The following is a 10,622-nucleotide window of genomic DNA, read 5'->3' as shown; positions in this document are numbered from 1 at the left end:
AGTTTATTATTTTAAGGTTAGATAAGGTTAAGACAATTTCTGGGCCAAGCACTGGAGCTAGGACATGCTAGGGGGCCGGGCGCTGCGGCCACATAACCAATGATATCCATGCGTTACAACTGAGATCTATATACAAAATTGATAGGAGTCGAGGGGTTACAAATTCTCTAGCAAATTACCCAACTGCCTTGTGTTATTGTGCGGGACAATATTTTTTTTGTCGGGATTCCTACTTTTTGGTTTGTTTATTTAAGGTTTAAATTCAAGTTTTTACTCCCTCACAAACAAACCAAAAAAGTAAAAATCCCAACAAACACAGATTGGGTAATATCCTTGAGAACTATATTAGGACCTCGGAACAAATAAGAAACACTTTATACCCGAGATCATGAAATTGCGAGTATAAATGCGGGATAAAAATTCTTTCAAAACTGAATAAAATTCATGTTAAAGAAAAATTTACTTTATGTACCTGTTATTGCTTTGAATTTTTCAATCTTTTTTATTTTAGTTTGTGATAAAACTTCCTCCTCCATTTTTATAATCCCAAACTAGAATTCACAGCTAATTGACCCAAATATTGGGTCTGTCCTAGTATACGATTTTAGGAAAACGTAGATCTTACAAAGATGTAAGACTAACCTGCTTTGAGCGTATCTCCTGACCGGATCTACCCCGACCACTCTCTAATTCGAGATCCTGACGACATTGACATTTTTAAGTGATCGGAAACAATTAAAATGATTTTCTAAAATTATTTCAACAGAAAATATTTATACTTTTGGGAAAAACTAGATTTTTTTTCTTGGCAAAACCCCAACCCTTTTCCTGAAAATAAAGTATTAAAGGTGTGTATGATTTTCCCATTAGTTTACATGAGGGGTAATCTACCGGCTACCCCTAAAAGATTATTTTTAAATATCAAAAACTATCAAAAACTACCTTTACTTCTGAGGTGGACTCTGGACGATGAACTTCCTGCTTGACAAGCCGATGATGCTCATCAACAACTATATGATGATCCTCATCTAGATGGTCTTGATCAACTAGATGGGCTTGATCCACCAGTTGGTCTTGATCAAACAATTCCCCGGAATCTCTGAGTTTGATAAGATCTTCATTGCCTAGGATTAAGATGAATTCAGAAGATAGTAAGAAGGAATAATTCCAATCTTAGACTATATAGCACTTTAAGAGAATCAGGGAAATGACCTTATCAGAAGTTAGTGTAATATATGGTTTATAATTTATATTTTATAAAATGGAGAGGAAGAGGGAGGAAGTCAAGGGAAAATACATGGATGCTTATGCCTTAAAAGGGGAAATGTATAATAAATATTATTATGTAGTTAGCATGGATTCTAAAATTGGACAACTTATTCTTTTTCTAGGCTAGCTGTAACCGACATAATATGAACAATAAGTTTTTTTTTTAATGCCGAATCTGAATATTCCGTTTATTTTAATGTTTACTCCAAACAAATATGTAAATGGTTTTTTTTAAATCCTACCATGTTGTACTCCTAGTAGTTTAGATATACTGTACACTGAGGTTCTAGCCTCAACATCATCTGGCAGATTTCCAGTGTACAAGCTGTACATGAACTCTCTGGACAAATTTTTTAGTTTTCATGTGTGCAAGTTGAACATAAACTTTTTAAACAAAATATTTAAATTTCCCGTGTACATGTTGTACATGAACTCTCTAAACAATATATTTAGTAGATATCCCCTGTACAAGCCGTACATAAACTCGTTAAAACAATAAATTTAGTAGATTTCCAGTGTAAAAGTTGTGTAGTACATTTCAAGTGTACAAGTTGTAAATAAAATCTCAAACAAAATATTTAGTAAATTTCCAGTGTACAAGTTGTGCAGTAACTATCTAAACAATAAATTCAGTACATTTTCCGTGTACAAGCTGTAAATAAAATCTCTAACAAAATATTTAGTAGATTTCCAGTGTACAAGCTGTATACAGTAACTATCTATACAATAAATTCAGTACATTTTCCGTTAACAAGCTGTAAATAAAATCTCAAACAAAATATTTAGTAGATTTCCACTGTACAAGCTGTACAGTAACTATCTATACAATAAATTCAGTACATTTTCCGTGTACAAGCTGTAAATAAAATCTCTAACAAAATATTTTGTAGATTTCCACTGTACAAGCTGTACAGCAACTATCTATACAATAAATTCAGTACATTTTCCGTTTACAAGCTGTAAATAAAATCTCTAACAAAATATTTAGTAAATTTCCAGTGTAAAAGCTGTACAGTAACTACCTATACAATAAATTCAGTACATTTTCCGTGTAAGACTAACATAAACTCTTGTAATAATATATTCAGTACATTTTCCATGGACAATTTGTACCTTAACTATCTAAATAATAACAAATTATAAAAATTTTCAAAAAAAAAGTAATATTTAATGAAGTTTCATGCAGAGAGGTTACATTTAAAGGATGGAAATTGGTTAAAAAAAATTCTGGATCCACTAAAAGAAAAATGGATCCGGTCATGATTTTTTTCAAGATTTATTGTTTTTGAAGAAATGATAAAATTTTCATATTTTTTTGTTGCTATTTTTCATGCCAACACTTTTTACGGGTTCGCGTCAAGAAACCAAAATGTCACGGATCCAACGGATCCTAAGCACTGCCCCAGGCCCCTGGCATAGCATTATTCAGAAGAAAAAAGGGAAAATACCTTATCTGTGAACTGGATATCTCGGGTAGAAGAATAGTTATAGATTCCTCATTACAGTCCTGCCTCACCCCACTACAATCATAGTTTAGGTTAAAAAGATAGCAAAGCAATGTCTGATTTATAACGATACCCTTAAAACCTTAATCTGATAAAAAAAACATTGCTATGTAATTCATACTTGATCAGTCAAAGCTTTCAAGGGTACCGTTGTAAATCGGTCCTGTCAACTTTGCATGAAGGGTTAATTGAAATTACACTTACAGTCCCTTTAAATGAATTGTTAATGAATTTTACATCAGAGAGCGAACAAATAATGAAAACTTGCACAGAAATTGTTGAATTTTATTTTTTTAATGTGGAACTTTGAAAATAAAAAATTTGACAGTAAACATTAAATAATGCTAAGTGGTGTCCCCTCTTTAGCAAGAAGTATCTTTTATGCAGTGAGAACCAACCAAAAAGTAAAATTACTTAAAATCTTTGATTTCATCAAGACAGATCACCAAGGTTTTAGTAATTTACGTCAAAACTATTTTTAAAATAGTTCTCTGAACTTTTATAAATATATATCAAATGCCTTATTTTCAAATCAAAAAAGAAAGAACTTAGTCGACATTTATTATACAGTTTTATGGTCCTTATTGTAAGTTAATGATTAAACTTTAAACTCTTTAAAAATAAATCTTTTTAAGACGCATTCGGTGTAATTTCAGGGGAGTAAAGTTTCAAATTGTATTTTTGCCCAAACCTGACACAGTTGGGAACTTTCTTCCCCTGACTAGTTGTTAAAAATGAACCTGAGTATCCCGGCAAGGACTGGAGAGACATGAGCCAGTATAAGCTGATGTCCTGAAACTAGTTCTCCATCTGCCCCCTGGAGATGAACATCCACCAGCAGCTCCTTGCTCATAAACATCGTCAACATGTTGGAGAGGCGCTGGTACCAGGGAGGGAATATTTTAGTGTTTGCTAGTTCATCCTCGTCCTCATCCTCATCCTCCTCGTCCTCTACTGTGATCTCAATTCCGTCCTCATTCACCATTACCTGACAAGGCAAAAAGACGTCATAAGTTTCAGGATTAAATTAATTTGTCAAAATTATTTTGAGTTTCATAATAACTATCTATTCCCCGGAATGTTTTTCCATCAAATATTCGGGGGTTTAATTCAAAGAAAACACAATACTTTTTTATTTGTCCAGATCTATTTATTTTTGTAAAACTTAAGGACTGACTTAACTGAAAATTTTCCTACCTGAGGACTAACTTGATGGATGAGTAAGTCTTCTTGATGAACAAAGTCCTCCTGGTCTTGTTCAAGATCCTGTTCATCTAGTCCTAAACACTCCTTTTTTTCTAAGCACAAATCCAATCAAATCCAATTAAATCCAATCAAATCCAATCAAATCCACAAATCAAAACAAATCAAATCAAAACAAATCAAATCAAACTTTACCAGATCAAAACAAACCAAACCAAACCAATTTAAATCGCTGTCTTAAATTCTTAAAATCACAATTTCACAACAAATTGTTGATAATCCATATTTACCAATTTTAGCATGTAAAAAGACCGTTCTATTATTGACTATGCAATGGATTGATGGGTCTGGTTACCTTCATGTTGAATTTGACCGGCATGCAGCAGCGCTAGCTGTTCTTCTAAGGTCAACCTTTGGTTTTCCTGCAATAATCACTCAGTTCATATTTCTAAAATTGTTAAAAATGGTATCGCCCCCTTTCAGTTTAACATACTTTAAAAATAAAAAAATATTTTTTATTACATTTTGTAAAATCTAAAGGCAACAATAACAAGAACCCTTACATGTCCCATAATTACTTTGTCCAACAAAAATATCCATGTGCTTCTATTCTCTTTATACCTGAATCATGAGATTCTGTCTCTCCATACTATGCTCGATGTTTTGTCGATCCAAACCAGGATCATTTGCTCGATCCAAACCAGGATCATTTACTCGATCCAAACTGTTCCTTGAGATCTGATCCAACCTGGTTCCCTTGTGTTCTCCAGGTGGAGGTTTAGAGTAGAAGAACACGTCCTGGTTTTCCAGAGGACTGTCAGCAACCTGAAGCCAAGGATTTGACGAACAGAAAAATAGAGTCAAAGTCATAAGAAAGATGAGAAAATATGAAGATTTAAACTATTCTTTATTTCATGTCATTTTCTAAAAATCTTCTTATTTCTTGTCATTTTCTAAACTCTTCTTATTTCTAGTCATTTTCTGAAAAATTCTTAGTTTTTTTATTTTCTGAAATCTTCTTACTTTTTGTCATTTTCAAAACTATTCTTAATTTTTGGCATTCTTAGTTAATATCATTTTCTAAAATATTCTTAATTTTTGACATGTCTGAAATATTCATAATTTTTGTCAGTTTCTGTAGGAAACGTTAGTTAAAAAACCTACAGCCACAAGTTCGTAACTTTTAAGATAATATTTCAACCATTGATTTTAACATACAAGTTAAAAGGAATTCATTGTATGGCAAAAGGTTAACTTAAAAGAAGAGTCACTTTTATGTAAAAATAATACACTACGAAGTATGTATTGGCGCAGAATTTCTTCTGGAAAGTTATTGAGGCTTAAATCTTCCAATCTGTGCACATCCTTGAAGTCATCTCTGGATTTTTATCTGACTGCCACATCTCTTTATAATAAATTCCAACCTGGAGAATAGAAATGTGACTAGAGTAGTTGGATTGCTGGAGCTCTAACCCGATGTGGGACGGAAATGTTTTCTTTCTTCTTCCATCCTCACTCAATCTCCGGTCCTTTATACGTTTATCGTCCTCACTCCGCCGTTTCCATGATTTATCTCCGCCTTGATCCTCCGCCTTGGTTTCAACCTCCTCCCGGCTTGATTTATAATGTTCTGCCTCGCTCCGAGGTTTAGAAATACAATGTCTGTCCTCAATCTTCAATACAAGGTTGTCATGTTCAGTTTTATCACTTTTCAGTTTAGTTTCATCTTCTCCAAGTTCAGTTTTACTTTTATAATTTCTAGGCTCATTCTTTTTTGTGTCCGATCCTTCTTTATCTTTTACTGTTCTACTTTTTAACTGTTCGCTAGGAGAAGTAATTTTCTGCCCAAGATGAGTCTCCTCGGAAATAACATTTTTTTCTACAGTCGGAGAAACTTTGTGAGGTGGGCGTTTACTGAAAAACGAAATGTTTATTAACTTTTATAAATTCCAAATTTATGGGTTTGTTTTATATTTGAAGACAGGAAATAAGATGTCAATTTGTAAACCGGCAGGATATTTTTAAATCTCACATTGTTCCCATGAAAACTGGAGAAGTTGAGTAGTTTAATTTCTTTCTATGCAATCTTTATCAAATCAAGCGTAAATCTGAATAGGGATCCAATGTGAATCCCCAATTTGCCCTCAGGGCACTAAGCACCACCACGCCGATAGAAGCCAAGTCTAGGCTGTGGTCTTGGTNATCATTAAAAATTCATTTTAGATTCAAAACGATACGTTTAAACCCTTCGTCTGAGAAAAAATGATGAACATCTCCTTGTTTTTTTTTCTAGGAAATTAAACAGAATTCAATACTTTCTAAGAGTGAAAAACGACGATATCTTCCTCATTGTTACGAAGATAAAGATAATCATCGTAGCGTTGTATTTCGGACATACATGAAGTTGATTTGGTGGGGAGTTTGCTTTAAATATCGTTCATTGTTTCTTAAATATGAATCCTTGAGTACCTTTTTGAGTTCCCGATTGTCGCAATCTCTTCTCCCTCCTCCGTCCTAACCTTCTCATCCGTCCTAACCTTCTCCTCCAGGTTTTCTTTGTATTTAGCCGGAGCCTGGATCGACCGGCCTGACCGGCTTAATCTCATTTTTATTCTCTGAAATATTATTGTTTTATAATAAACCCTGTTCTAGGGGGAACCCCGGCAGCTAGGGCTTGCTTCCAGTCAGCTGTTTCGTAAAATTTTAGCAAGATTTCAAATATCTGAATTAAAATCTTTACAGAATTGAACAACTTTAATCTTAAAGGGACTGTAAGCGTAATTTCATGTAACCCTCCATGCAAAGATGACAATGCCCGAGTTAGAACAGTACCATTTCCAGCACTTTAAAATGCTACATCTACATAATTTTTTATATTTTAAACAAAAAGTGAAACAATAAATGTAATTTTTCACAATGAAAGCTTTGTATGATAAAGTATGAATTTGTTTATTTAGACTATTCATTTTCAAAGAAGAAGGTTTCTCTGCAAAAATGCTCATGAGGAACAATAGAAAATATTAGAATTAACACTTTTTAAGTCAGAAAAACGAGGTTATCTTATTTTTGATAAATTGAAGTTTCAAGGGTACCGTTGTAAATCAGACATTGCCATCTTTTCATGGAGGGTCACTTGAAATTACGCTTCCAGTACTTTTAAGATAAACAGACCCAATTTTATTGTAGGAACCATATGTGGTACCAGTGGTGCAGGTTAATAATAATATCCGGAATAGATTATAAAATATTTTCCAATTTTTAAGTTCATTAAAAAATATTAAAGAAAATCTGCGATATGTTATACATAATGTACTAATAAAAAATGGTTATCCTGGAATAAAGTATCTGTAAATGTTTCCTGGTTAATTGTAAGAATTTGTTTATAAGTTCCAGTCTCCCCTCTCTCCATAAACTCATCTATTGGTAGTTTATAACACTGCAGGTTTAAACTCTGGCATAGATTTAGGGAAACCTGAACAATTTGTGGATTAGAGGTTGTTAAAGAGCAGCTTGAAGGATGAGCAGTTGATAATATACTCAAACAGAAGACAGAATTATCCTCGTTATTCTGTATGCCACAACCCAGGATCACGGTAATGACAGGGTAGGAGATGCAGGCGTGGTTAACAGGAGACCAAATAAGATGGTCAGTTATACTCACACTGTCCGTACTATCTCTCATCAGGGGTGGTGGCCAAATTATCAGAACACCATGTTCTACTAGAGTGCCAAAGTGATATGAATGAAATCGTTACAACGTCCCCCAATATCCATTAAACTCTCCAGGATCGGAGGTTGGGGAGGATGCAGGAGTCCTACAGCTGCAAGTGGCATCATATAACAGCCTCACTGTAACATCCAGGTAGCTACTGCTTCACATCTCATTTGTGATTAAAGGGTACACCTTCGCCAATCTGTTGAGTGGCTAGTCCGAATCCGGTGTGTACCTGCCTTGATTGATTTCCATTGGAGTAGGGGGAATGAGACCAGGGTGCCGGATTGACCGGGTTTTGGAATCATCCCCTGACTGCGACCATTACTTCGGAAGGCGGTCTGGGGATCTTCTTTTCTCTTATCTCTTATGACCCCAATCTTACTTTTCCTATCTTCCCAGCCCATCTATCCCATCCGTCTCATTCAACGATTCCTTTCTTCCCAGCCCATCTGTCCCCTATTTCTTTCTTCCCAGCCCATCCATACCATCCGTCCAATTCAACTATTCATTTCTTCCAGCCCATCCGTACCATCGTCCCATAAAACTGTTAATTTCTTCCCAGCCCATCCATCCCATCCGTCCCTTTCTAACCATTCTTTCCATCCCATCTCATTTATCCCATCTCATCCTTCCTATCCATCAATCCCATTCGGTCATTCCTGTCCATTCAACCAATCCTGTTCCATCTGTCCAGGGAATAGGGATAAAGGGAAAGGAAATGGCGCTGGTCTGCCATGAGAAAGCCAGTCGCACTACTTTGCAGACCAGTACGGTAACCTTACACACACTCTTTTGGAACAGACACACATAATTACAGTCAAGGAAGTTGCAGAACAATGTTGTCAATTATAAATAAACTTGAATAACGAGTAGTTTATTGTAAACTTTAATCAAATTATAATCTTTGCATGAAAATTTAGCTTATAGTGTTGACTTAAATATGTAAATAATAAATTACGTGCATATTAAACAATAAACTTATTTTTAAGTTAACAATTAACAATAAACAAATGTACTCTCCAAGACTGTACGAATACCGAGATTCTTACGTACTGTATAAACCTACAGTACACACCTTTGGTACGGTAACCTTACACACACTCTTTTGGTACACACACGCACACATGACGTTTCCGCCCCCTGCATCTGACCCATCCATCCCATCCATACCTTCTCATCCATCCCTTCTCATCCATCCCTTCTCATCCATCCCACCTCATCCATCCCATCTCATCCATCTCTTCTCATCCATCCCATCTCATCCATCCCTTCTCATCCATCCCTTCTCATCCATCCCATCTCATCCAACCCTTCTCATCCTTCTCATCCATCCCATCTTCAAACCTGTGATTTAACACTATCATCCACAAGGCCTCCTATGACATAAACCTTCTTTGGATCCAGATTTTGAAGAGTATTCTCCGCATCTGGAGAGAGGTAAACTAGATCCTTAGAATCAAACAACTCCGTTACTGGGTTCTCCTTGAAGTTGATGATGTAACTCCTGAACCCATCAACCTTCGCACAGCAGGTCCTGTTGATGAGTCCATCCTCCTGCAAAAATAATCTTAAAGAGAAATTGTAAGCGAATTTGCAAGTGACCCTCCATGCAAAGATGACATTGTACGATTTTACAATGGTACACGGAAAAGTTTTGTGTGATCAAGTATAAATTAGATATCCATTATCTATGTTTTGTTTTTTAAATCGTTAATTTTCATTTGCGATTTCTCTGCAAAAGTAATTTGCGCATTTTCCTGCTTATGATAAGCGATGGAGAAATTATCAGAATTAAAGACTTGTCGAGACAGAAAAAGGACATCTTTCAAGTTTTCGATCAGATTAAGATTTCAAGGGTACCGTTGTAAATCGGATTGTAATTTTATTAAATGGGACAATACAATATTCTTGGATAAACCCCATGTATTAAATCTAAATAAGTTATAATGATGTGTAAAATATAAAAATCTACAAGAAACTAGGTCTTACCAAGAAAAAATGTCACTTATATGCTTTGGAACACAACGGAAATCAAAGATCATGAAAAAGTGATTTAAAAATTCAGGGGAAATCAAAACTGTACTTAAGTTTAAAATAACCTGAAGGTTTGTGAAGAACAAATTAAATGGTCGTTCGGAAGTTTTATTAGCGCTGTATACACGCTTCAACTGGTTTGATAAGTGATTTACTTCCTAAAACATAACAATATTTGAACTAATCACTCATCCTCTTAGTGAAAGAGGTTTTAGTTTTTTCATTTGTAAGAAAGCCCATTCAAGGTTTTCATAATTATGTCAAGTCTAAATTTTAAAGCAATTTCAGATGATAAAATTGGTAATTTGATATGTATGAATACTTAATATAAATTAATCTAGGGAAAAAAAATACCTTTTCATTCATATAATCCTCATATCTTAAATCAATGCACACCTAAAAAATTATTTTTCAATAATTTCAATAAATATTTCTAAAACTTAAATCAGGAACTTCCCAAAGAATTCCAATAATAAGGATTCAAAAAAGTAATGTGTTGCGATTTAATTCGTCAATCAATTTACTTAATTGCCCAAAATTAAAAATCCTATTCCAAAACGTGAATCGCTCTGTAGACTGTAGAGTGAAACTAATTACAAAGGAATAATAATCATAATAATAATAATCATAATATTATTTTAGTTCTACTTTAATATTGGTATTCTGAGCTTCTTTCAATCTCTCCAGTTGTTCCTGTCTTATAACATCCTATAAGTAAATTCATAAGGTTAAAGATATAAATAAGACCTAGAAAACAAAGAACTTGAACGAAGAAATACAATATCTGCATTTTAATAAGGATGGATTCAAACTAAATCTAGACCACAAATATGACTAAGCCCATTTGAAAGTTGGATTTAAAGTTAAATAGGAAGAATAGGACTAACTTGATGGAT

At 34.3% G+C, this 10,622-nt stretch overlaps 2 protein-coding genes across 3 annotated transcripts; both read right to left on the bottom strand.

The window, feature by feature from the left end:
* Positions 1-609: 609 nt before the first annotated feature.
* Positions 610-6,597, bottom strand: LOC111706609 (uncharacterized). Of its 2 annotated transcripts, XM_023479522.1 has the most exons (10): positions 6,447-6,597; positions 5,402-5,891; positions 4,599-4,802; positions 4,333-4,399; positions 3,972-4,054; positions 3,515-3,762; positions 2,718-2,789; positions 1,512-1,609; positions 943-1,124; positions 610-699 (listed from the first exon to the last, which is right to left on the bottom strand). In XM_023479522.1, exons 1-10 carry the CDS (start codon positions 6,581-6,583, stop codon positions 622-624), a joined length of 1,659 nt encoding a protein of 552 aa, XP_023335290.1. In that variant the 5' UTR covers positions 6,584-6,597; the 3' UTR covers positions 610-621. The 2 variants fall into 2 exon arrangements, with proteins under 2 accessions (XP_023335290.1, XP_023335291.1); XM_023479523.1 differs by lacking the exons at positions 610-699; positions 943-1,124; positions 1,512-1,609 and adding an exon at positions 1,616-1,705.
* LOC111706610 (tRNA methyltransferase 10 homolog B) lies at positions 6,592-10,434 on the bottom strand (the record flags this gene model as incomplete). The annotated part of the gene is given in 6 exon segments (XM_023479524.1): positions 6,592-6,699; positions 7,336-7,449; positions 9,037-9,246; positions 9,792-9,884; positions 10,081-10,122; positions 10,375-10,434. Coding segments are annotated over 5 exon segments (528 nt in total). The 3' UTR covers positions 6,592-6,600.
* Positions 10,435-10,622: the final 188 nt, after the last annotated feature.

The sequence above is a fragment of the Eurytemora carolleeae genome, unplaced genomic scaffold, assembly GCF_000591075.1.
Source record: "Eurytemora carolleeae unplaced genomic scaffold, Eaff_2.0 scaffold745, whole genome shotgun sequence".
Lineage (NCBI taxonomy): Eukaryota > Metazoa > Arthropoda > Copepoda > Calanoida > Temoridae > Eurytemora > Eurytemora carolleeae.
Note: the sequence above shows the minus strand (reverse complement) of the source record. Positions and strands in the feature narration are given on the sequence as shown.